The sequence below is a fragment of the Pyrus communis genome, chromosome 10 (assembly GCF_041283825.1).
Source record: "Pyrus communis isolate YQ-2024b chromosome 10, ASM4128382v1, whole genome shotgun sequence".
Classification (NCBI taxonomy): Eukaryota; Viridiplantae; Streptophyta; class Magnoliopsida; order Rosales; family Rosaceae; genus Pyrus; species Pyrus communis.
This window is the reverse complement of record NC_142574.1, coordinates 2,102,068-2,129,627: the sequence shown is the minus strand read 5'-3', so window position 1 is coordinate 2,129,627 and position 27,560 is coordinate 2,102,068. Positions and strand designations below refer to the sequence as shown.

At 36.0% G+C, this 27,560-nt stretch overlaps 2 protein-coding genes, 1 non-coding gene and 1 pseudogene across 3 annotated transcripts; 2 read left to right on the top strand and 2 right to left on the bottom strand.

Moving 5' to 3' along the window:
- Positions 1-2,242: 2,242 nt before the first annotated feature.
- Positions 2,243-3,748, bottom strand: LOC137729992 (abscisic stress-ripening protein 5-like). Its single transcript, XM_068469053.2, has 2 exons — positions 3,376-3,748; positions 2,243-2,737 (listed from the first exon to the last, which is right to left on the bottom strand). Exons 1-2 carry the CDS (start codon positions 3,598-3,600, stop codon positions 2,555-2,557), a joined length of 408 nt encoding a protein of 135 aa, XP_068325154.2. The 5' UTR covers positions 3,601-3,748; the 3' UTR covers positions 2,243-2,554.
- A 14,085-nt stretch (positions 3,749-17,833) lies between these two features.
- Positions 17,834-17,963, top strand: LOC148693347 (U6atac minor spliceosomal RNA). Its single transcript, XR_015952811.1, has one exon. It is a non-coding gene; the product is annotated as a U6atac minor spliceosomal RNA (small nuclear RNA).
- Positions 17,964-19,782: 1,819 nt separating this feature from the next.
- Positions 19,783-24,020, top strand: LOC137730284 (small ribosomal subunit protein uS11m-like; annotated as a pseudogene).
- Positions 24,021-25,966: 1,946 nt separating this feature from the next.
- On the bottom strand, positions 25,967-27,512 carry LOC137729991 (uncharacterized). The gene is made up of 2 exons (XM_068469052.2): positions 26,683-27,512; positions 25,967-26,157 (listed from the first exon to the last, which is right to left on the bottom strand). The coding sequence occupies exon 1, from the start codon at positions 27,420-27,422 to the stop codon at positions 26,742-26,744; it is 681 nt and encodes a 226-aa protein (XP_068325153.2). The 5' UTR covers positions 27,423-27,512; the 3' UTR covers positions 25,967-26,157; positions 26,683-26,741.
- Positions 27,513-27,560: the final 48 nt, after the last annotated feature.

Genomic DNA, 27,560 nt, shown 5'->3' with positions numbered 1-27,560 from the left:
GCGGCTCATTCCTTGGCATGTAACTTTTTCTTCAATTCAAGGAACCACGTAGGTACTCCATGTTTCTGAAAACATGTATCTTCTGTATGACGGGTTTGCCCACAAAAAATGCACTTCAAATCATCCTTGTTTTCCCAAGTGAATGGCCGAGAATTGGCCAATGGTGATGGATTAAAGGGCCAGCTACACGAAGGTGGCCATGACACCATAGTCACAGGAGGAGCTCCTTCTTGGTTCCCAACGCCACTGCTTCCTATCATAGTTGCATGGCGTTGTGCTTCTTGCCTAACAATGGAGAAAACCTCCTCTACATATGGTAAAGGTTGAGTTTTGAAAATATCACTACGCACTTTGTCGAAAATATCATCAAGCCCTGCTAGGAAGGCATACACACGATCTAGTTAAATCTCCTCTCGAAGTGTCTTCAAGTCAATAGCACACTCCATCTTGATTGGTCTTCTTTGATCCAACTCTTGCCAGACAGCTTTGGGATCGGCATAATATACACTGATAGGTCTTCCTTCTTGGCGAAGTCGGAATGACTTCACCTTTAACTCATAAATATGAGAAATATCAGACCCATCATAATACGTTCGAGCAACTTCTTCCCATACTTCTTTAGTAGTACGAAGATGAATGAAAAATCCCATGATGGTAGGATCCATGGAATTAATCAGCCACCCTTTCACAATTGCATTCCCCGTCTCTCAAACTTCATACTCGGCACTGTCCTCCTTGGGCTCTTTGATGCTCCCTATCACAAACCCTTTCTTACCACGTCCAGCGATATGCATCTCCAACACCTTGAACCAAAGAGGATAGTTTGATCCATTAAGTTTTACATTACTTGATACGGCTGAAGCATCACTCTGAATAACCACCAGATTGACAACTGAACCGTGGGTAGAGCCATGCGCCCCACCTTCCAATTTCAGTCCTAACTCTCCCTTTATCACTTGCCATTGATCAGGGCAGCACCTAATACACAGTAGCACGTAGCAAGTAATTGACTTTGCTGCAGGGATGCAGCGGGAAAAACAGGAAAAACAAAAAAACAAAAACTTGTTGTGTGTTTCCCTTTACGAAAGCAACAGCACGGCACACGAAGTCTTGGCAGCAACACACACACACGGCAACCTTGGCTTGCTGCAGGAATGAAGCGAAGAACCACATACTTACTGTATTTTATTTTTTTTTCATGGCAGCAACAGCACGGCAGGAGTCTTAGTGTTACAGTTAGGCTCCGATGCCAAATAGAAACTTACGGCTTAATTTTTCATGTATTTCATATTCTGAATATATATAAATAATACAATCCTTGTTCTCCAAGAAAAAAAATAAAGGACATAATATCCTTCTTAAAACATGACTCTAATAATTACAAAATATTTACATTCCTTTTCTCCTAAATATTGACTTATTCCAATAGATCATTGCATGCATGTCTAGTAGGATCGAAACAATGATCTTGCAACACCGTGAATCCGCGCACCGCGCGCACCTTTGTCAAGGGCAGAGGAGAATCGAGAAGCATGCAGGAGGCCAAGAAAAAAGTAAAACTTGAGACTCTCTACTAAAAGTAGACAAAAGTATTAATTAACCGTTATGTGAAAACTTTAATTTACTTTTACCATCGCATTTCTTTTAACATTTGAGATATTGTGTTTGATTTTTGTGTTTTTAATATGCCCATACTTAAGATGTAAAAAGTGGTGTGCACATTCACTATCTAATGAGACAAAATTGATATGACATATACATATTAAGACATATACATGTGGGTAGCAAAACCACAGTTATACACCTGAGTTCGAATTTTTTTTTTTTTAAAATTGGATTAAGGTATAATATCGTATGAATCAAATATGGTACATAAATATTGTTATGATAGATATATCCTAAAGAAAATCTAAATTAACTATATTTTTTCCCTCAAAATTGGATTAAAGTATAATATCGTATGAATCAAATGTGGCACATAAATATTGTTATGATAGGTACTTCCTAAGGAAAATCTAAATTAGTTATTGATGATGTCAATGACAATTACATAGCACGACCATGATGCTCCCACGACTCAAAAACCAGCGTGAGATGTCCGCGTACCCTCCGTCTTAGAGGATACAAACTTGCTAAGTCAACTTTTCGTAGTTGGTATTGACAAAATATTGATCCCCAATCTCTACATATAAAATATTATGTTGATGTGGTATAAGAAATCATTCAAAATAAGATGTGGCCATTCAAAATAAGTACCGAATAAATGATATTACTATAAACAATGACAATAACATACATATATGCGTGACATGCTAAAAAAGAACCAGATGACACATATTAAATAAAACGACTCAAATTTTTATTTTTGTTTGTTTTGAGATGTTAAGGAGACTCTTGTAGAAGTGAAAGCCTCACTTTGGGCGAGTCTTCTTAACATTGATTTTTTTTTTTTTTTTTTATTGAAAAGGGAAACATAATTAACCAAACTTTTGAAGCGATATTGTTGAGAATCAGCATGAAATGTAAATGGATGATGATGATGTTCCACACTGATCTAGAAGAGGTGGTGGTGCTTCTTTCCATAAGTCTCTTCCTCTTCTTTCTTTGTCTCTTTCTTCTGATGATGCTCATGGAAGGCAAATCCACCGGCACCAACTGCAGCTGCTGCAGCAATCTCTTCTTCTATCTTGTGCTTGTGGGCATGCTCTGGGTCTTTCTTTGCCTTGTGCTTCTCATGCTGCAGCACATCATATAGAAATGACATAAGTTATCACACATTTGATTAGACTTGTGTTCTTATATATAAGTTGTTGGTAAATAAAAAACGATTATGTATCAAAACCCTACATGAACTATTACGAAAGTATCACTCTACTCATTTCTTCTCCTGCTTATAACTGTACCATTTACCTGTGGACTTTTTGGTTCCGTATCTTACATACCTAGTTCATCAATTCCGTCCATTGATCGTTTTGTTCCACAATATTAACATGGTACCATTGATAACGATGACGTACTGCTAATATATCTAGTGTTTCGTGATCAAAAGCTAACGTCTCGCAATGGACGGAGTTGACTGAAAATGAAGGTTCGGGAGGACGACTGCGATCATTCAGTTGCAAAAATATGGTAAAGTGATAATGAATGAAGTATATATCAAATAATCAAATCATGAATAATTTTAAGAAATATATATAGGTGGGTGGCTAAAAGGGTAGTGTTATTCACACATCTCTTTTACTTCTCACACACACTTTGTTAATTCTTGTCCATATCTTCTAAGTTTATTTTATCTGACAGTCGGAAATTGAAAGATGTGTGAGAGGTAAAAATTGGTGTGTAGATAGCACTACACTATTAAAACTCAATACATACCAAGGCATAAGCGCCGGCAGCAACAACACCGGCCTCTCCGAGGTGCTCGAGATGCTTGTGGTGCTTCTCCTCTTTCTTGTAATCAATTTCAGGTTCAAGAGTGTTGGTGGCGCCATATGCCACGGTGGTCTCGCTATAGCCAGACTGAGGGTAGTATGAGGGTTTGTCTTCATCCTTGTGGTGGTGGTGGTGGTGGTGACCGTGGTGGTGCTTCTCTTCAGACATGATGGGTTTTGGGGGATTATACGGAAAACAGATTGGTTATGAGGAGGAGAAGTTGTAATGTGGGTTGTGATGGTGTGAGGGAGTTGGTTGCATGGTGGAGGGTATTTATAAATGTGACGCCCAATATTTACAGGTTCAAATGTAAAGTACTAAGTAGGGCAAAACTAAAAGGGTTGATAAACTTATTAATTGACATGATATATACGTATCATTTGTCAAATCAAATAATATACTTACATTATAAAAAATGTGTTCTTCCTATTTACTCAAAGTTGGACACTCATGCTCTTGACGCCACATGCATATCGCAAGCCATGCTTGCTTTGGTGGACGGCTAGGATTGCTCTCTCATAATGAAGTGATAGATATGAGAAATTAGATCAAGTAGTATGGTGTTATCTGAGGAAATTCTCAACTGGGACTCAACCCATATATATAGGTGCTATTCAAGGAAATAATCAAAGAATGTGGTTCATTCAAACTTCACAAATTTTTTAATAGGCCTTTTGACAAAACGCAGAAGTTCAACTTTTCACATGTATGGTGGTGTACACTCGTGATACTGTGGATTGATCCTTAAAGAGAGGAAAAATCTTTAGAAAAAGATGTTTTTTCTTTCACGGTACATACCACTAAATGATCTGAAAAAAAAAAAAAAAAAAAAAGGTCAAATCTACATAAAATTCATATCATTGAGTGGTAAGTACCATTGTAGCCAAACCTTAAAAGAAGAATTGGCCGTGTCATAAATTTGTTTATATCATGGTTACTTTTGTTGTTATACCTTGTATTATATATGTTTTAATCTAAACAAAAATCAATTTGATTGAACGTCATAATAATGCTAGTTCATCTACCCAACCAAGTAATTAAGTCAAAGCGTTAGGTTATCTTTCGTCTGTTTGGATAAAACTTCCATTCTTTTATTAAGAGAAGGCACAAATTTCACTTTTTACGAATAATGTACGTTTTGTAGAGATAATCTTTTAACGAAGATTAAAAAATTAAACGGTTCCAATTATAAAAATTATACGGTGAAGATATATTATTCTCAAAGAATGGTATGTGCATGGCTCCAATGTAGGGGTGCAAGTATTAATCTTGTTTTTATTTTTACATAGTACTTATAAGTTGATCAATTTTTCACTTATAAGACTGTTAGTTTACATAGTATATAGTTGATCAATTTTTTACTTATAAGACTGTTAGTTTCCTGACACGAATTGTTGGAATAAAAGTGTTAAATTGCTATGTATAATGATCAAAAGTTGAATATACGAATATGACAAAATTGAACGGAATTAGAAAAATCTCAAGTTGAGTCGAGACAAGCATTAGACCGGTCAAAGACGATTTCTGCCCCACTGGTACTTACGAAGGAAGCACTGCAATTAGAAAGGTTATCCACGGGTTCATAGTTTTGGGGTTGTACCTTTGCACTGGTTCTGGATTTTCCTTTGCATAATTATCTATAACAATTGAAACCGTGTGCTGCAATTAGAAAGGTTATAGCCTCTCTCATATGGCATGATTCCTTTATAGGAATAGGATGCTGTCCAGATTCTCTTTATGATGATTTGGAGGATCAATCAATCGTGTCCGTTCATTGTACATCGTGCGGTTAGAAATTACTTTAATTTTTTTATTTAAAATTGAATATAAATAGTACTTAACGAAAACTGATTGCATAATGTACGATGAACGGACATGATTGATTGATCCCCGGATCCCCACAAAAAGGATCCGGAGAGGATCTTTGTCCTCCTTTGTAATCCAGGTTGGGATCACATCTAAATACACTTTCTACTATAATAACCTTACAGGTTTTCTAAGACCATCTCCAACCGACCTAACCAAAATATACCCCGTTTTGACATGAAAACCGTTTCCAATCGAGGGCTAGGCAAAAAGGCTCCAAATACCCATATCTCTAACATACCCCGCCTCCGGGAAATGGCAAAACACAACTTAAGATCCAACTGCGCAATAATTCTTCGTAGACTTTATGGCTGTATCTAACATCCTCGTTAGACTGCATACGTACCCTAAATAGGGATCAAGCCATTCGTAGTTCATTATTTCACTACACTTGAATATTCATCACATAAATCGTTATGTCCCAACAATATACCACAATGCATATCATGCAATATTTCAAATAACAAACGATGAAGCACAATCATATTCTCTAGCCATATTTATCAACAAGTCTAATCATAACAATAACAATGATACCCAACATAACAATCCCACATGACGATTAACATTTCCACTTCATCCATCACATAAATCATCATGTTTCCCACATAAAATCACAATTCATAGCGTGTAACATCTTAAAGAATTAACAATGCACAATATTATTCTCTAGAACATTGATCAACTAAAATAATCATAATAACAACACTCATGTCTAGCGTCATTCCACAATCACTTCAAGTAACCAATTCCATGAATCAAGGAGGCATGATATTCACATTTAATTACGTTAATCAGTCAACAAGATCACATATCAATGCACAAAATTTAATAACGGAATTCTACATAATTCCTTGCTTGGATTCCAAGAAATAACATGGTAATTCTAATTTATAGACATAACGTCTACTGTAAACAATTCCTACTCACTCAAATCTAGGGTCGAACTAACTTTATGGAAATGAACAAGAGCAAGGATTCCGGACCAGTTAACAGAATACAAAATATCTAGCGTTTCTCATAGTCTACCCAAATCTATCACATGTATAATCAGTGCCTATATCAGGGAAATGGTGCACTGGCCAACTAGAACTCGGATAAACTACGAAGCACGGGTGAGTGACAATTATACAAGTATGTGATATTCAATAAAAGAAAGACCATCGACAACCGTTTATAAACCTCAAATATAAGTTCATAGATATGAAAACATAGTCAAGTCTCTAACAACTCCGAAGGAGTCACCCAGACATCCAACGGCTTTTCCCATTCAAACCACCAAGATTCTCAAAAACCATCATTCATATGTACATTAAAAACTAGGGCTAGAGGGATGTTTTTTGGCAGAAGCCTACATAAGTAACCAAACAAGAAATGGCCCCCCAAAGTGGATTAACCAAGCAAAGCCACCCCTAAGAATGTAACCAAGCAGGTAGTGACCCTCCAATGTGGATTAACCAAGCAGAGTCACTCTTACAGTTGTTAGGAAGTGATCACCCAATGCAGATTAACCAAGCATGATCACTCCTAAGCATACATGGCCATAACGATCGCCCCACGCAGATTAACCAAGTGCAATCCATATATAGTATGGTCCCCCAATATGGTTTAACCAAGCAAGACCACTAATGACCCCCCAATGCGGATTAACCAAGTAGGGTCAAGATAATCAGGTAGGTAGTGACCCCCCAACGCGGATTAACCAAGCAGAGTCACACCTATAGAACTGTTAGGCAGTAATCACCCAACGCAGATTAACCAAGCATGATCACCCGTAAGTATAAATGGCCATAAGGATTGCCCAACGCGGATTAACCAAGCGTGATCCATATATAGTATGGCCCCCTAATGCGGTTTAGCCAAGCAGGACCACTAGTGACCCCTCAATATGGATTAACCAAGCAGGTTCATAGTCCCCTACTAGCCCTCAATTTATAAAACATTTCAATATGCAATTCAAATCACTTTTTCACAAATATTACAAATCCATGAATCAAATCACATTTAATAAAAATAGATCGATGGCCAATTATAAAAGAATCACATTTTAATAGAAAACTCATTTATAAAACCATGCCATATCCACAAAGGATATTAATATAAAGAATCAGGTAATCACCATATCACATATATTAAAGTCACTCACTGAGACAAGTCCACAAAGCTTCACTGAGTCTCTAGTAATACTAATTTTACTAATTCAAATGGTTCAAGACCTGTTGACAAAAATCAACGGTGGGGTCCACACCCTAGCAATTTAATCCAGAAGATCCGCACATCATAATCTAGATCTGTAACTTCTTAAGGTCTACATTATACTCAAAGAACAACATACTAAAATCTGATCACGATCCGACGGTCGGGTCTCCGCCAATTGCTAGAATTAGGTGGCGGTTAACAATTACTTTTACTAACTTAGAAATCCAATTCAAGAAGATCTGTATGTCGGATTCCTGATCTGTCAGTTCCAACTATCCTCAAATATTGTGTTCTATAACGCATTAAAGTTTGGTGACGATCCAACGGGTCGGATCATCGATTCAAATTTTGATCAAGTGATGTATCATAATGAAACTAAGTTCAAACGATCAAACCACTTCATGCGATTATCAATTATGAATTCAGGGCATCTAATTGGACTTAGAAACACATCGTCGGCCCACTGGCCACGCGCCGTCGTGGGTGGCGGTCGGCCACTTCGACTCGCCGGAAAATTCAACTATTTCCAAAAATTACCAAAATTTACAAGCAAATATATCTCAATGAGTGGAGCAAGTTTCATACAAGTCCAATTTGGCCGGAAAAAGCTCCAATTGCCCTCGAACCTGCTGGAAGACCTAAAAATGGGTGTTTCTCGATTCATTGCCAAAACAAACTTTGATGCCTCACCCAATGCTTGGAACTTGCTCCAGGGGTTGAAGGGAGTCTATTGGTGGTGGTGATCGACGGTAATCGTTGTTGGAATCACCGTAACATGAGAAAACTCGACGGAAAACCCTCGGCACTTTGTGGCTTCGACCTAGAAAATGGAAAAGAAAAATGGAAATCTAACACTACAGGGATGTAGGACTCGTAAAGAGCTTTCCATGGACACCAAGATCACAAAAAACGGAAGTTGGATGAAGGAGATATGGTGTCAAAAATGATCATTCGCGGGTCAAAAATGACCCAACTCGGGTCTCTCTCCTTTCCCCTCCTTGCTCTCTCCTTTGATTGGGCTGTTCTTCTTATTTTCTCTCACACTCTCTCCTTTCTCCCCTCTCCCTTGCTGCCACTTGGCAGCTTCTAAACATTTATTTATTTCCCAACAACTAAAACATCTCTAATTTCTTCGTTATAACTCCATTTCACGCATGGTTTTCGCCTACGCATTCGTGAGATCGAGCTCTATTCGAAAATATAAATTATGACCTCAAAAGGTCTACGGAATTTAAATAATTAATTTCGAAACTTCTACCCTCATAACTAGTTTAATTAAAACCTAAATTCAAATAAATTAATATAAATTCCTGAAAAATAATATAAAATTCCAATAATACAAATACGTAGATTATAACAGTGAAATCCAGGAATGGGATTTCACACAGCCCGTTTGCACTAGCCTAAACCCATGCTAGCTGACGTCAGGTTACTGTTGGATTTAAAAAAAAAAAATTTCAGACAAAATTAGAAAAAAAAAATTATAATTTTTTTCCTATAAATACCTAAGTCATTTCTACACTATTTCTCACATTCTTTTCACCATTCCATACTATCTTACCTCATTTTATTTCAATTCTTCACCAATTTTTCACATCATTTTCATATATAAAGATAAGAAATCCAAAGGCATATTCATTTAGCAACAAGTGGTAATCAAAATATGTCCGAAAACCTTATTTTAATATGGTAGTTTAATTCAATTAACCATATTAATTCAAATAAAATAATAAATTATTGAAGGGGCTATAAAATAGCCCTCTTCGGTTGGAGATGGGTTTTTTTTTGTCAAAGTGGCTATGTTTTGGCCTGTGGCCCTTTGGCACCCTCAGTTGGAGATGGTATAAAATATAGCATGACACTGTTCATTAAAAAATAATTTCTTGCAAGGCTATAGGGCTAAACATGGCCTTTTGGCTCCTTTTCGGTTGGAGATGGTGAAGGGATCCCCCCATATATTTGAACAAAATTGGAATTAGTTATGAGACCCACTCCGCATCAAATTTCAACGATCCGAACCGTCTTTTTTGTAAGTTATGATTCATATCACATACTTGCGGAAATTCAATCAATCCGAAATCATTTACCTCATTTACCTATTTAATTGTATTCACTACTTTCTTAGAACATAGTCTTCATTAATTTCTTTCAACTCAATTAGATGCCTTAAATATTTCCAAATTGACTAATATTTTACAAGAATGATCTATAAGGTGCAACTTGAAAAATAGACCGTGCGAATCATTAAAATTTAATGTGGTGTGGCTCAGAACTAATTCCTTTTTATTTTTATTTATTATTATTATTATTATTATTATTATTATTATTATTATTATTATTAATGGGAATCCCTTCCAATAACCTTATAGATTAACTCCATAGAAGATCAAATGGGGCCATCTTATTACCCAACGAAGTTATGAACTATTAACTAGTTCTCAATATTAAAAATTTAATATTAAACTAATAATGAATAAATGGGTCCACCTTGCATAAAATGTGACACGTTATCAAATTATATTGAAACAGTTCGAACACTCATAGGAGCTGGTTATTTTTAATTTTTTTTAATTTTTTTGTTTTAATTTTTTTTAAATTTGTTTTAATTTTATTTATATATATTAAAGTTAATTAGTTTGAAATAATCTTCATAATTATGGCACGAAATGTAATTTTTAGTTGTAAGTGTTGTCGGGTTTCCTATCTAAATATAGATTGATATAATCCTACACATATATATTGTAATATTTACAAAAATCAATACAATGAGTCATGTTTCTACTTGGTATTAGAGTAGGTTGTTTCGTGTTTGAAGTCCAACGGCGACATGTATTCCACGTCACCTAATTTGTGTTGTCCTTATATTAAGCTTGGAAGCTTGCTACGCATGAGGAGTGCGTGTTGAGAGTATGAATCTCACATCCAAGAAAGAATGGACATTGCATACGGGCTACTCCACATATTATTGATTGTGTTTATGGTAAATCATCAACTTTCTAAAAAGTTGGAGAGCAACTTGTATAAAACAAATTCATTGTCATGTAACAATCTTATTTGATAATAAAGTATTATGTAAAATCAAACTTACACGTAGCATTATATAGTTAGACTGCTATATAATTAGACTGACACGTTATAATAACGGTAAACCCTTCCATTTGAGTTCCTTCTAAAAAAGTTGAGGTGAGGTGAGGGCCAAATCCCTCCCTTCCTTCTTGACTAAGGAAAGATATATAATTTATTATGGCCTGTGGTGGTAGTGGTAGTGACCAGTGCGGGTGCCATTTCATTTGAATGGCAGTTGGAGTTTGGCATCTGTGGTTCAGAGTATATTCACCGTCAGATAGTCACTCCCTCCTAGAGTTCCGGCCGACAAATTATCCAAGACTTCCGTCCAGAAAGATAATTTATTATGGCCGGTAGTGGTAGTTGTAGCGGCGGTTTCATTTCATTTGAATGGCAGTTGAAGTTTGGGCATCTGTTGGAAAAAGTTTATTCACCCCCACCCCAGATGCTCACCCCCTCATAGGTCAAAGGGATGCAATGTCCTGAAGTTAACGTTGGAAAAAACTTTGGAGAAACTGCTATATATTTTATTATAAACTATTAAATAACACACAATAGAATCTTTATAAATGAAAGAAGAACAAGGAATAGAAGAACCTTAAGAGATCGAGGCTAGAATTTGATTCTATAGTCTTAAGACAAGATTACTCCTTGGTGGTGCCTCAAGGTTTGCATTGACAAATGTCTCCCAAGATACAATGATCTTTCTCTTTGCGGAAGTAGCACTTCAATCCACAAAGAACAGCGAACCATAAGTGTTTAAAACTCTCTCTTTATCAAACACTAAATTACTCTAATTTCTAATTAATTTCTGGATGCAAAACTATATCTAGAATGCTTGACTTGGTGATCTATTTATGGGCTTTGACATGCCCCCTTTTCAAAGGTTGCGTCTGCTTCCAAAAGGCAAAGGACGCCACCCTTATTCAAAATTGCTTTTGCAACTGAAACATAAGGGTTGCGTCTGATTTTCCATAAGACAAAGATGAACCTTTTTCAAAGTTTCATCTGTTTCCAAAATGACAAAGGTTGTGACTTTGTTCATACATACGTATCCATGACCACTTTAATTTTCATTCACTTGAATATTTATTATTTAAATATTAATAATACTAATATTTAAATATTAAATTTCTAAAAGTTAACAAAGCTCAAGGAGTCATGACTTTGCGCTTACATAAAAGAACAATCAAAGTATATTGCGAAGTGTCGAAGTTTCTTTTTGAAATTTTCATTGTAATATTTGCTACACCGTCATATGATTTTTTTATTTTTTATTTTTATTTTTTATTTTTATTTTCTGTCAAAACCTTCATATGATATTTCTATTCCCTATATGTTAGGAAGAGTCCTGTTCTTTTATGGTTCTCATTTTTAGGACATATGTGTGAGGACGAAATACATATTGAGGTGGTCCAGTGATTGGAGACGAATTCTAAGTCTGTGTTGCACACAACACGTCTTGAGTTCAATTTTTGGCGCTAGTGAATCTCAGAATGATGGCTAGGGGAGGCTAAAATACATGGGTAAATTACGCTTTACCATCTTAGGTTTGAGATCTCTTGCAACCTCATGCAACATTTTAAAAAAAATTCATTTTCATATCTCAAGTACTATTTTATTTCAATATAATAATTCTGTTACATTTTCCATCCATTAGTCCGTTAAGAGCTAACGTGGCTGCCACATTTATGCTGACATGGTTGCCAACTGTGAGTCACGTGGCAAAAGAAATATTTTTTTTATGTATTTAAAATATAATAATAATTTATACTTGAAAAAAAAAAAAAAAAACCAGAAACCTAGAAACCCATTCCCCTCGACCCACCTCCATCTCCTCCACTCTCTTCACCTCCCTTCCCATCCAAAACCCATCCCATCCCATCCCACGCCCACCGCCCCTACAACCCCACCCCCCCCCCCCCCACCCCACCCGAATCGCCTGGAACAAGTGGGCTGGGTCGAAGTCGACAAAGAAGGCGTCGTTAGAGACGAGTTCTGAGACGGAAATCAGGTTTGATTCGTCCCCATTCAGGCCGACATCATTCAGAAGTAGTTGGGTGAGGAGTCACTGCTCTTGCTGGAGTTCGAGACTGTGGAGTTGGGATGGTGGGTCAGGACCCTGCTACTGCGATGCGAGTCCATAGATTTTTATTTTGATCTTTTAATGTCAGAGTTCAGGGATGACAAAGGTGGTTCGCGATGGTGAGTGAGGGGAAACTTTTGGATTTTTCGGTTTTTTGGTTTTTTAGTTTTGCCGGGTTGTTGAGGATTTGAAATTGAATGGGTAGGCTTTGCATATTCTTTTGAAAGATAACAGGGTGTGTTTGGTTAGAGGAAATTGAGAGAAAATGGGTAGGAAATGTTTGGATTTCTTTGTGTTATGTTGAGTGTGGGAAAATTTGGAACTTTTTTAGTTTTTGGCTTCTGGGATGGAGATTGACGGATCTAGAGCAAGATGGAGATTGAAGGTTGCGGGGGAGGCTTCAGGTGATGGGGGATGGGAGATGGGGGTGGGTGATAGGGAGAAGGGGTGGGGAAGACGAAGGGGACTTTTGGATTTTTTTTATTTTTTTATTTTTTTTATTTTTTTTATTTTTTTTAATTTAATTAATTATATTAATATTTTAAATTTTTGGCTAAATTGAATTAATGATTTCCGTGGTGAAAATATTCGGATTTAAACTTGAACTCCATTAGGATTTAAGATCAAAATTAATATCTTCCTAATCTACTGTAGCCCATTCAGCCTTCATAACCAAAAGAGAAAAAAAAATTCATTCATCCAAGGCTATGAATTCGTTGATCCATGCTTTGATTCCATTCAAGGATCTTTGGTCCATTAATCATTGAATTCCCTAAATATGCCCATTTGAGAAAAAATGATTTCAAAGAAGATCCTTCAGATGAGACCTTCTTTGAAACCTTGACTTACTTATCGTTGTGATGATTAATCGGGAATTGATAAGGACCTTGTCTTTTGAGCAGTTGTACAGAGTTGTGATGAATAACCAGTCTACCGGGCGTAACCGGAGACCCGCAAAAGGGTTGAAGGTGAAACAGGCAATTCAGATTGCATTGATTTTGGCTGTTTGCATCAGTCACATGGCAAGGACTATGGTGAAAGTTCAAAGGACAAGGCCAGCGAAGAACGTGGTTCTGATATTTTAGGGCGTAAGGGGAACGCAGGGTGGTCAAAAGGTGGAGTTGTGTCTCCATCAGAAGATCCGAAACATGTGGGAGAAGTAAGTGTAAAGAAGGAAGACGGGAATGCAGAAGAGAAAAATGAAGAAAAATAGTTGCAGAATGTACACGAAGCGAATGAAGTTGAAAAGGAAACAGAAAATCAGAAAAAAGAATTGAACAGTACAAATGATAATTCTGATGGCGAAAATAGAATTAACATCTTCCTCTTCTGTAATCTGACAACTGAAGGATCTTTTTTTAAATCATTTTTTTATTCAAATGGGCATATTTAGGGAATTCACTGATTAATAGACAAAAGATCTTTGAATGGAATCAAAGCATGGATCAACGAATTCATAGCCTTAGATGAATGTGTTTTTTTTCTCTTTCGGTTATGAAGGTTGAATGGGTTAATAGACAGATGAAGAAGATGTTAATTTTAGACTTAAATGTTAACGGAGTTCACCACAAAGGTTTAAATCTGAATTTTTTCACCACGGGGGCTATCTTCCGATTACCCTCTCACCATAGGGACCATTAATCCAATTTAGCCTTAATTTTTTATTAAGTGTTTAGCCATGTAACACAAATGTGGCAGCCATGTCAGCACAAATGAGAATCTCATATTTACCATGTCATCACTTAACAAGTTTTTAACAGTTGTATGAAATTGAAATAAAATGATAAATAAATGTATGAAATTGAAATGTTTTAAAGATATTGTAAGAAATATCGTGGCAAAGCCACCAACTAGTCTTATTTTTAAAGAACAAAATAAAATAAAGCAAAAGCAAGAAAATGAGTTTTCTACTAGTTCAAGAATTTTAAGTTGATTTTGCTTTATTAAGTTGTCAAATATTCTAAACCTTTGAATTTAAACTAATATAATCGTACGATCAATATGTATTTGTTCATCCCATCACCTCATTTTGAGGACCTTTGGTGCACATGACTGATAAGAACTAACACCATGCTTTCACGTATAGTACACATGCATGTGAAACACGATGTTGTAAGTTTGTAACCTCAAATAGTTAATGCAATCAATTCGAATCCTCCTTTTCAGAGGTCACATACTTTATTGCTATTGTTGTCTTTGTGTCGTATCATGTTGCTTCTCTCTTATTGTCCATTATCCCTTTTCTCACTTATGTTGCTATGAGAAAAGCGATGTTTTCAAAAATAGGGGTAGATGTGCTTCTGCTGTTTTGGGCTTATAATTTTGATAAAAAATTACATTTTTTTTTTTCATTTACCAAACACAATTTTAATCTCAACTTTTCAAAAAGTTGCTTTTTAAAAAAAAATCGGCAATCACAAATCAACCCTTACTAAGTTGAAGCTGGTATTATACATAATAATACATACTAGGCTTCTTTCTCTAGTATGATAGATCTGTCTAATAATATATAGGGTAAATGACAAAAAATTACCTCAACTATTGATGTCACGACATTTTCATACCTCATCATTTAAAATTGACAATGTCATACCTTATCTTTAGAATTTGGTCCAATGTTATATCTTCCGTTACTTGGCCGTTTACTTTTCAATTAAATGCTAATGTGGCTTGATTCAGGGCCCACTTTCTATTAAAAAATCATTAAAATATTATTAAATATTAAAAAAAAACCCTCATTTCGTCCCTCCCCTCACCCTCCCCCCCTCCCCCCTCCCCCCTCTTCTCCCCATCTTCATCTTCTTCCCCCACCTTCAAACCCCAAAAAAAAAAATTTCCAATTTGTCTTCCCCTACACCCACACTTAGTTTGCCCCCTCCCCACCCCCTCTTCTCCCTCCTGCAACCCAGAAAAAAAAAAAAAAAAAAACCAAATCCCGTCGGCGGGAAGATGGGTGCACAGAGAAGGTGGAGGATGGGTGCGGAAGAGAATGTGGAGAATGGATGAGAGTGGTGGATTTAGGGTTTGATGGGTTTTCAAAATTTTTTTTTTTTCTTCCTCCTTTTTTTCCTCTTTCTTCTTCTTCTTCTTCCTCCTCCTTCTCCTTCTCCTTCTCCTTCTTCTTCTTCCGCAGGAGGGTATGTTTTTCAAAAAAAAAAAATTTGTTTTTTTCCTTCCTCCTCCTTTTTTTCCTCTTCTTCTTCTTCCTCCTTCTCCTTCTCCTTCTCCTTCTTCTTCTTCTTCCGAGGGGGGGTGTGTCGATGGGTTTTCAAATTTTTTTTTTTTAAACTTTTTATTATTATTTTAATATTTAAAAAATATTAAATAATTTTTTTTTAGTTTTTAATTATTTTTTAATAGAAAATGGGCCACAAATTAAGCCACGTCAGCATTTAACTGAAAAGTAAACGGCCAAGTAACGGAAGGTATAACATTGGACCAAATTCTAAAGATGAGGTATGACATTGTCAATTTTAAAAGATGAGGAATGAAAGTGTCGTGACACCAATAGTTGAGGTAGTTTTTTGTACTTTACCCTAATATATACTACGCTCTTTTCTCTTGTACGATTGATTTGTCTATTTTTTAAACTTTTTTTTTATTATTAAGAATAAAAGGGATGATTCAAAACTATTACAATAATTTAAAGGAATGTGAATTTTGAACCCATGACGCTTGGGTAAAAACCCAAATCTTTGAAAATAATATATCATTTCAAAATGTATAATTAAAATTTACCTCCTCTATCAACAAATCGGCTCTTCGTATTCTACCATTCATTTATTTATTCACCAGTACAACGTTTTCGTTAGACCTACGGTCTCTTGCTATTTGTTTTATACTTCATTGAATGATCTGGCATCCACTATAGCAACAAAGCCCAAACCAAGGAAGGAAAGCTATCCCACATCGCCCAAACCAAAAGTCTTGTCTGGTTTATATAGCTCGTACCCACAAGCAACCTTGTGTTCGTAGAAGGAAGAGATAGTTCGCATCCTGCCAGGTAGATCTGGCATTCATATCATATTTGTAGAAGGGGGTAATATGATCTGTTCCGTTACCCGTTAAGAAAAATATATTTTAAATCAATAAAAATGAAAATGAAAAACATAATTTTATATAATATTATATTTCGGAGTTGACCCCTTTATGAAGCTTATAAAGCTTTTCATTATGAGTAATTACATTTTTCACACTTCTACAATAATTATTATTAATTTTATTAATTTTGCACTAAAATAAAATACGTTGTTCATAAAATTTGGAGGGTTTTAAAAATCTAAACGACCATGTAACCATTGTCTAAGCATTGAGGATTGTCTTATATTTTAAATCAATAAAAATGAAAATGAAAAACATAATTTTATATAATATTATATTTCGGAGTTGACCCCTTTATGAAGCTTATAAAGCTTTTCATTATGAGTAATTACATTTTTCACACTTCTACAATAATTATTATTAATTTTATTAATTTTGCACTAAAATAAAATACGTTGTTCATAAAATTTGGAGGGTTTTAAAAATCTAAACGACCATGTAACCATTGTCTAAGCATTGAGGATGCAATTATGAACGCTTATTATGCTTTCATATTTTTCAGACTTATACATTAATGATTATGAATTTTGTTTAATTTGAACTCCCTTAAAAATACTATTCATGAGAGTTTGTATAGTTTTAAAAATTCAAATGATCATATACCCATCCTCAAAGCGTAGATGATGTGACTACGAACGTTGCATATTTTTTCATATTTTTCTCACATGTAAATTAATTATTATAATTTTGTTAATGTGTTTGGTATCTTTAAATTACTTGATATTTTTATTTTTAATGTGTTTTATGATTTTTTAATCTCAACCTAAACCCTAAACCCTATAATATACTATAAAAATAAATAAATAAAACTTAAATTTTAAAATTTATATAGAATAATAATTAATAAACAATATATACATATTCATTATACTTATTGTATTTTATAGTAAGTTTTTTTATTTTTTTTGGGTAGTTTAAAAAATTAAAATCATCAAAATAATTTTTTTTTTTTATGTATTGAAACTTACCACGTGTCACTCTCGTGTAAACCTGTTAAAGACCAGTTATTAACGGATTATTATCGTATGACCCGATTAGTTATTGTTGACCCGAAACTCGTTATTTTTATGTCGTTTACATGTCGTGTTAATAGATCGTGTAAGGAATTGGCAGGTATACTGACAGAGACGGGAACAGCTTTCGAGCTTACCTGTTACCACACATCCGATTAAGGCTAGCCACCCTTGTGGTGGATCTGTAACCCTTTTTTTTTTTTTCAACGGCTATATTCACTTTAGGGTTCGTTTTAAGTCTACAATTTTGCTTCTATTTTAATTGAGGTGCCAAAATATCGACAACATCTTCATTTTCTGAACAGATCACCTCTTTTTTTGCACTTTTCCAAAATACTTCAACCGTTAAATTCACTTTAGGGTTCATTATAAGCCCAGAATTTTACTTCCATTTTAGATGAGGCGCCGAAATATCGACATCATCTCCGTTTACCAAACAACTCTCAATCTTGATGGCTACGAGTGCTGTCCATTGGACTGTGAATTCCTTAAGATGCAAAGCGACCCATCTTCTCTTCACCTTTTTGACAAATCCCAACCCAACATTTCTTGCCGCTCCGCCAAGTCTCCTCCCAAATGCCCGTCGGATTTAGCCAAACCCACCATCACCAACGACAAAAAGAAAAAGAACAAAGACCCATCTTTATCTTTGTCCAAGCAGAACAACCTCTAAGCACAACCACTCTCTCCGACCCTCCATTTTAAAGACACTTCCAAACAAGTCATAATTCTTTACATTAGAGTTTAAGATTTGGAGAAGAAAACCAAAAAGCGCAAACCCATCGTCTTTTTTCAACTCATGCATAATAATATAGAACTAACAATATGTCTCGCATTGGATATGCTCTGAGCGTACCAAATTCATTGAATTAACCTTTTTCATACAATTTAAATTATATCAACAAGGGCAAATTTATACTAATACATAAAATTGAGCTTAATGATAAAGCAGGCACCTTAATCAGATTGTTTGGCCAAGTCGATCTTCTATTGCACAAGAGCAATCACGTGATTAAACTTTAATCGCCAACCTTTCAACAATCTCGGAAAATCCCTTAATTTCACACTGCAACTAGCGGAGCTACTTAACCAGGCTTCCTTTACGAGTCCGTGCACAAGGACGTTTTGAGGTTCGAACATCCGCCAAACCCAAAAAGGACGCCCCTTGCTGATTTAACTTGTATCACTGAATGGAGAGATTTTTCAGTGTGATCAGTACATGGGATGGTACATTACGTGTCACTATACAAATGATGCGATATGTGTGCTAAAAAGTTATTAACTTAAAAAATAAAATTTCTCACAACTTCTATTAAAACACGTGATGTACCACTTGTGTTCTCGTCACAATTAAAAATAACTTGAACCCTCGGGAATTCCCAATGGAGGACCTAAACATGAAGCATTATTAACTGTATACAGCTCCCACTTTTTAATTCTACACTTCTCTAGGACAGAAATTAACCTCGTCCTATGCACATCAGTAGGGAATGCCCATCCGGACTGACAAGCACAGCACCTGTATAACATTGTCCTGCACCATCTCACAAATTCAGTAAAGCTAATATGGTATCATCGCCATCAATGGCTCACATCCATCTTCGATCCTGAAACTCCATCGTTTCTTCCGCTCATTCAAGTCTGGAGTTCTTCTGCTTTCTGGTATTGGTGCTGATTCAATCTCATTTCTGAGTTCAAGAAATCGATGCAGTTGTTGTTTGCTTATTAGGTGCTATTGTTTGTATCTTCAATCAGTATTTTGGGACCCTAATTCATCAGTATTATGCATCTGTGATAAAGTTTTCTGCGATTAAAGTTGACAAGATTATGTGATTTGGAATTTCTATGATTCTTGAATGTTCTTGTGAATTCTTATTTTTCTGACCAGTTGTTATTTCAAGAAAGTATCAGTCTTTCTTGATTCAGAAGAAAGTGTCAATGTTTCTTGATTTGGAAGAAAATCTCAATCTTTCTTGATTTGTAAGGAAAGTGTCAATCTTCCTTGAACAGTAAGAAAGTGTCAAACTTTCTTGAATAATTTGGTAGCTGTGAGTATTATTCTCACATCAGTGTGTTGAGTTTCTTCTCTGTGATATAGAATTCGGTGTTTTTTGAGCATTTCATCATGTCTACAACTAGTGTTAAAGTTGAAAGTCTTTTGGGCATGCTTACAATAAAATTGAAGGATGATAACTTTGCCAAATGAGCATTTCAGTTCAAGTCAGTTCTAAAAGGTTACAAAATGTTTGTTCACTTTGATGGTACTAATGTTTGTCCATCAAAGTTTGTGATACACACTGATACTGGAGTCACTACTGAGATAACTGCAGCATATATTGAATGGGAATCAACTGATATGGCATTACATAGTCTTCTGTTAGAAACTTTGTTTGATGAAGCCATTAAGTATGTTCTTGGTTGTAAAACTACTGCAGAAGCTTGGTCAAATCTTGTGGAACGTTTTGTTTCCGTGTCTAAGTTCAGAATTAATCATCTGAAAACTGAATTGCATACAATACAGAAATGGTCAGATTCAATTGATAAGTATTTGTTAAGGCTCAAGAACATTAGAGAACAATTGACTGCTGCAAGGGAATTTGTTTCTGACAATGATGTGATGATAGCTGGTCTTGCTAGGTTGCCAAAGGAGTATGCAATAATTCGAACTGTTATTTCTGCTAGAGAGTCATCTATTACTTTGAAAGAATTTCATGCTCAGTTGCTAGGTGATGAAAAAGAAATTGAAGGAGAAATGAATGTGTTGTCTCAAAGCATGGATGCTTTATACACTCAAGGTTCATCTACACATAGAATACATCAAATGCATCTGATTCTAACCTTTTGAGTCACTATCATATTCCTGCTACCACAAGTGGTACAATTACACAACAACAATATCAACAACAACCATATCCATAACAATATCCACAGCAACCATCTGCACAGCAGCCTCAATTCTTTGATTCACAGTCTTATGGTTTTGGTTTTATGGGCAATGGTCATAATTCTGGTGGTCTAAGACCAAACTTTGGCCATAAACCTTTTAATGGTTCCAATTACAAAGGAAAAAACAAGTACAGATCAAATGGTGGTTATAAAGGCAAGAACAATTGTGGAGGGTCTTATGGTTTCCAAAATAGGAATTCAAGACAAAATGGGTCTTGTATATGTCTGGAAACATTGAAAATAGGTCCAATGAGGTAATTAAATGTCAGATTTGCAATAACAGGGTCACACAACTGTCAATTGTTTTCACAGAAACTCAAATACACCATCCACATGTTTCTTGCTAGAGTGTCAGATATGTGGAAAACATTCTGCACTGGAATGTTTTCACAAGGCAAATTATGCATTTCAAGGTCAACCTCCACCTGCAACATTGAATACTATGACAGCACAGCAAAAAACTCAATATGCTCCTCAAGATTCTTAGATTGTTGACACTGGAGCTTCTCATCATATCACTGCAGATGTGAATTCACTTAATCAAGTCACTCCATTTGAATGTTCTGAGAAAATCACAATTGGCAATGGCACATGTTTAACCATTGACAATTTTGGTTCAACTAAACTCAAACACAATTCTTATGAAATTATTCTTAATAATGTGTTACATGTGTCTAAGATTGCAAGGAGTCTTCTCTCTGTGCAACAATTATGTGCTAATAACCACAGCTGGTTTATATGTGATGAAAGTGAGTTTTTTTGTGTTGGACAAGAAGAAAAATGAGGTTTTGTATCAAGGAAAGAGTAAGCCTAGGGAGCTGTTTCAAATACCAGTTGTCAAATGATCAAAATGAGTGAAGAGTATAGTCCATAATTCAGCTTTTTTGGGACAGTTAGTAAAATCAAAACTTTGGCATCAAAGATTGGGACATCCTACACATGAGATTTTGTCTGTCATGCTAAAACAGTCCAACATAAGTCATAGAAATAGATAGTGATCATAGTCTCTGTACTCACTGTATAAAAGGAAAGATGTCTAGAATTCTTTTTCCTACTAGAAGTGATGAATGTTCTTTACCATTTTAGAAGCTTCACTCAGACATATGGGGACCATCTCCTGTAAAATCTGTTCAAAGATACTATGTAACTTTTGTTGGCGAATATACAAAGTATGTTTGGATTTTTCCATTGTGCAACAAATCTAATACAATTACTGCATTTTTGAGGTTATACAATTTTGTTCTTACTCAATTTGGAACTGTTATTAAGTGTTTACAAGCTGATGGAGGAAGAGAATACACCAATCTTAGTTTTATAACTTTTCTTAGTGCAAAATGAGTTAAACATATAATATATTGTCCCTACACTCCACAACAAAATGGAGTAGTTGAGAGGAAGCACATGCATGTTGTAGAGACTGCTATAACTCTGCTTATTGCTACTAGTTTACCTATTGAATTTTGGTATTATGCATGTGCACATTCAGTGTTCTTGATAAATAGAATGTCTTATAAGTCTTTGGCACTGGAATCTCCTTACCAAAGATTGTATAACAAGCAACCAAATTTGAAGTCTATAAAGATATTTGGATCTGCAGTTTATCCATGGTTAAGACCATATAACAGCAATAAGCTACAACCAAGATCTGAGAGGTGTATATTTTAGGGTTATGTAATAGGTTACAAAGGTGTTATTTGCTATAATCCAAACACTAGAAAATGCATTATATGAAGACATGTGCTTTTTGATGAGTTGGTATTTCCATATGCATAAGACTCAAGCCGGAAACTCTGTCAGCAGCCTATCACTTCATCTACATCATCTCAGTTTGTTAGATAGTTGTTCTAGTTCCAATTCCGTCACAGTTGGTATCATAGAAATACAGCAGATCAAAATAATCACTTGCATTCAGCTTTTTCTTTAAGTCAATATGAGTATTTTCTGTGGGTTTCAATTCGTTTGAATGATTGGGATTTCTTATGGGTTGGATTTTCTTCTCTCAAAATTTTACGATTTAGGGTTTGTTCGATTTCCTCTTTGTAGTTGGTGGCTTGTTTCTCTTTCACACTCCAGTAGCTGATGGAATTGGAAATGCTATTCAATTTCTATTCAGATTGCCGATTAAGTGTTTGTTTAATTTCCTCAGGAAATCGTACATGCGATGTATTCTTCTCTTTCTCGACTGTCTTCCTCTCTGATTCACCACCTAGCTAGAACCCGATGCCCTGGCCATGCCGAGCTCATCACTTCAAGGTCTTTCTCCGACTCTAGGATGCCACCAGGCAAGTTCTTCTTCTTCCTGCCTCCTTTCCAATTTCGTCCATTGGGTTTCTGTTTTTGTTGCCTATGAATTTGATTACATGTTAAAGTTAAGCATTTTGGGTTTTGAATCGCATTTTGAATACGGTTGCTTGTGGAATTAGTTTGATGGGAAGGGAAATTAATTCTTCATTAACGGTAATTTCTTGCTAATGATTGAAAATATATCGTGGGATTTACAGGGCACCAAGAAAATTTTCGAAATGGTTTCAATGCTTCTGAGAATGGAGAGAGGAATTCCAGGTCTATCAACTTTGTGAGGGGAGTGGTAGAGGAGGATGGAAGGAGCAACTTTTGGGGTTCTCAGATATAATATATAGCAAAATGCTGATATTGTCCACGTAAAGCTGATGAAAAACAATACCTTTGTTACTGTGACGGACTCGAAGGGCAACAAGAAACTTGGGGCCTCAGCTGGTTCCATACCAGATATGAAAGGAGGACCAAAATTGGCTCAGTACGCTGCTGAAGCAACTGCAGAACATGTTGGACGGATGTCAAGAAATATCGGCTTAAAATCAGGTGTGATGAAGGTGAAAGGGTTTACTTATTTTAAGAAGGCAAGCTATCATGAGCTGGAAAGAGGGCTTCTCTAGCTCCCGAGTGGGTCACAGTCCAATTGTATACATTGAAGATACAACCAGAAAGCCCCACAATGGTTGTAGACTCCCAAAGCAGCGTCGTATCTAAACCACAGTGCGCTTTATCCTTGAGTGGGTATAATTTTACTTGGCTAGGGAGAAGTATTCGGTGAAATAATGAGCTTGACCTAGCTGTTTTTTTCCAAAAAAAAAATTGAATATCTGTCATATTGTGATGCTAATGTAGTCTATTTGAAGGTCACCTTACTATGTTTTAAAGATGGTTGTTTATTGTGATAAAGTAGTTGGTTAATGTTGGTGTGGAAAGTTGGGCTTTTTCTTAAGTATACGTAAAGAACTCATGTTGAAGATAGTCTGTTTATCAAGTGAAAGATCTTTGGATATCGCTTACCTATGCGTGTATTTTAGGTTACTAATGACTTAAGTTTAGGAACATGTAGTTCCGACGAGTGCTATGAACAGGTCATTGCATGTTGGCAGCTGGTCATACTTTGAATCAATTTCTGTGTTTCCAGTCTGTTTTATGACTGAAATGTTTTAGGTTCGAGCTGATACACAAACACAAACAGTCCTTTTACGTCATGACAGTTTAATGCATACATTGCGGAATGCCTATGTGTGGGGGTTTCTGGCTAGGGTCTGGTTAGATTTGGTTCACCTGAAATCTTGGTCAGTATTGCTTTGTCATGAAGAGGGCCTCTTTACTCGACAAGAGTAAAGATTATAGCTCTGAGGGAAGAACCTTGCATGTCTGGCTCATTGTTATTCTTTTCTTTGCAAGATTTCAATGATCTTTAAAAGCCTGTTCCATTGATGAGTGAATGATTGAAGATAGTTTTTCAATGTTAGTTATTGTTCTTTTACGAGCCAAATGATTTTGACTTCTCTTTGAGGTTGGGCTCTGTTTTTAGCTTTTGGGTTCCTGTACGGAATCACTGCAGGGTTCTTGCCGTAGTGTTTGTCTCGCGAATTGCTGTGATTTGTGCTTTCTTGGACTGATTGTATTTTTTGCTTCTGTGGCCACAGAACTCTGTTTACGAAATTTCTCTAAGATTTGGTGCAAACATAATTTGGACATCGAAGAAGTAGATTTTCATATTTAGCTTTCATACACTTACATTCTCCAATGTAGAATTCATTTGTGCAACGAATGAAGAAATGCTCACTAATGAGTACTGACTAGTTGACTACTATATACTTTGTACTGCCTAAAGTAACTTGTAGTGTTTATTTTGGTGAGTTTTTAGGCATGGGATTTCTGGAGTGTTGATTTATTTTGGGGTATTTTCTTGGCATGGAGCATCCTTAGTGGGGTTTTATTTTCCGAGTAGTTCTTCGACTAATGTGAACTGGAGTTGTTGAAGTATTTGAATGAAATTATGGAAGCTACTACTACATAAACTTTACCTGAGTAAGTTTATCATACGTTGCCAGTCCCAAGCCCGGATAAAAAATGAGTGTGTTAGGTAGTCAACAATCGGCACTCATTTTGTTTCACGTCGAATACTAAATTACGTAGTTGTAAATTTCCTCTATCCAAATTCTCTTCAACTTTTTATACTTTTTTTAAAGGGGTGTGATATCCATATACCCTTTTTTACTTTTCACACACCCTTCTAATTTTTGGCAGTCGAATCGGATGAATTGAAGAAAATCAAAGGACAGAAATTAACAAAGGATGTATGGATAGCACATCTCTTTTTAAATAAGTTTCCCTGCGCTCATTAACTTTTTCTCTCTCTAGTTGCAGTGGATTTTACATTGAATTGTCCTAGTTTCTTAACTAAAGCTTACAAACTATTTCACACATTCCGCATCCATTTTCCGCGTTTGTAAGCCTAAAAACGATAAAATCAAAAGTTGTTTCCTGCAGCTCTCCAAATTGATCAGTAAACACTCACTCTCTATAGATTCTTTGACACCTCATCATTTTGGCACAATGTTTTATAATGTTGGTACAAGAATTGTGCCAAGAACATGAGGTGACGAAGAATCGATGAAAAGTCCCATTTTTTAAAAAGTCTCCTTAACATTTCTCTAGAATTTAATATGATAAAGAAATGTTGTTCAAATTAACAACGAAATACATGGCGTGATAAACAAAACTAGATAACACCAGTCTGATAATTAATTAAACGCTCAACAAGCATTAATTCAATCTGAGAGATGAACGTTTTTTGGATCGTACGTAACCATACAAAATAGCTGAATTAAACTTAATGCAAAATTAAGAAATAGTTAATTGATCATTATTTTGGTTTAAATTTTGAAGAAATGTTTCTTTTATTGGATAAATTTTTTATATTGTGACGGGAATATAAATGGTACATCACATATTTTTATATAAATGATGTGAAATTTTACTTTTTAAGTTATTAACTTTTTAATACACATATGCCATCATTTTCATAGTAACCCGTGATATATCACTTCTTGTTCCAGTCACAATGAAATATCTCTCATTTCCTTAGTCTCTTCCTCCTTTCTCTTTTGACTTTTGTTCTTTCTCTGCTTCGTGCTTCTCATGCTGCAGCAGAAACAAGAAAAGGGAGCATGAATAAAGGTCAAACTTTATACTTTTAAATAACCAAGAGATGAAAAATTATCAAATAAAACGATCTTTTATTCTACTGATTAATTTCAGACAGCAGAAAACTATGGATTAATTCAATAAGACGTTTTGGTGAGATTTGGCCTCACTACCTCAAGTATATAATGTAGTCATTCAGATTACTGATTTATTAAAATAATTTGTTAGCTATACAAAATTTAATCTCTCCAATTGTTTTTTTTTTTTGGACAAAAATGGTGACGCTCATATCGTAACAATTCCCCTATAAATTATTTAAAGGGAGAGAAATGTTAGAACTTGAATGCAGTGGGTTGAAAAGTCTTAATCACGGGGATAATTTAAGGGAATTCTTAATCCATTTCTCTTTGGCTTGCGTACTATTTGTAACAAGATATCCAACTCATACAATTTAAAAGCACGTACTAATTAATTAAAATCATGAAGATAATTAGGGGTTGGCATATTGATATTGTTACGTACCAAGGGCCAAGGCAATGCATAATCGCCAGTACGTAGCAGCAGCACACTAATTAAGTTCCTCAATAGTCACTCGACTCATCGGTTTCACTCCTCTTGCTGTACCCTCCTCTGCCACGCCCTCCGTGTCCTTCCTCCGAGTCATCATCAGTGCTTACCCCTCCATAGCCACCTCTGCCGCTTGTACGACGTCCTTCAGCAGAGTAATCAGTGTTGTCTCCGTAGCCACCTCGGCCGCGGGTATGACGTCCTTCACCAGAGTAATCAGTGTTATCGCTGTAGCCACCGCCGCCAGTACGACGTCCTTCACCAGAGAAAGTAGTGGTCTCCGTAGCACGGCCTCCGTGTTCTTCTTCCGAGTAACTATCTGTGTTGCTGGCCCCGCCGTAGCCACCTCCACCAGTACGATGTCCTTCGCTAGAGTAAGCAGTGATCTCGCTGTACGCGGCACGGCCTCCGTGTCCTTCTTCCGAGTAATTATCAGTTTTTCCTCCTCCATAGCCGCCTCCGCCAGTAAGGCATCCTTCACCATAGTAATCAGTGCTGTTGCTGTCACCGTAGCCGCCACTGCGGGCCCCGGTACGTCCCTGGGAAGTGTAACCAGTAGTGGAGTCGCCCAAGCCACCACCAGATCGGGCACCGTAACCAGAATGAGACTGAGAGTAGGATGAGGTTTTGTCGTCTTCTTCTTCGTCCCTTTGGCTGGACAAGAGGCCACGGCTGTGCTGCTCCTGATCAACCATAGTGGGTTTGGGGTATTTTGGGAACTGTAGGAAAGTGCGAGAATGAATGAAGGTTATGAGGAGGAAAGGTGGCGACTGAGTTTTGTGATATTGTTTGAGTGCATGGTGGTGGTGGAGAGTTCTTATATAAGTGTTAGG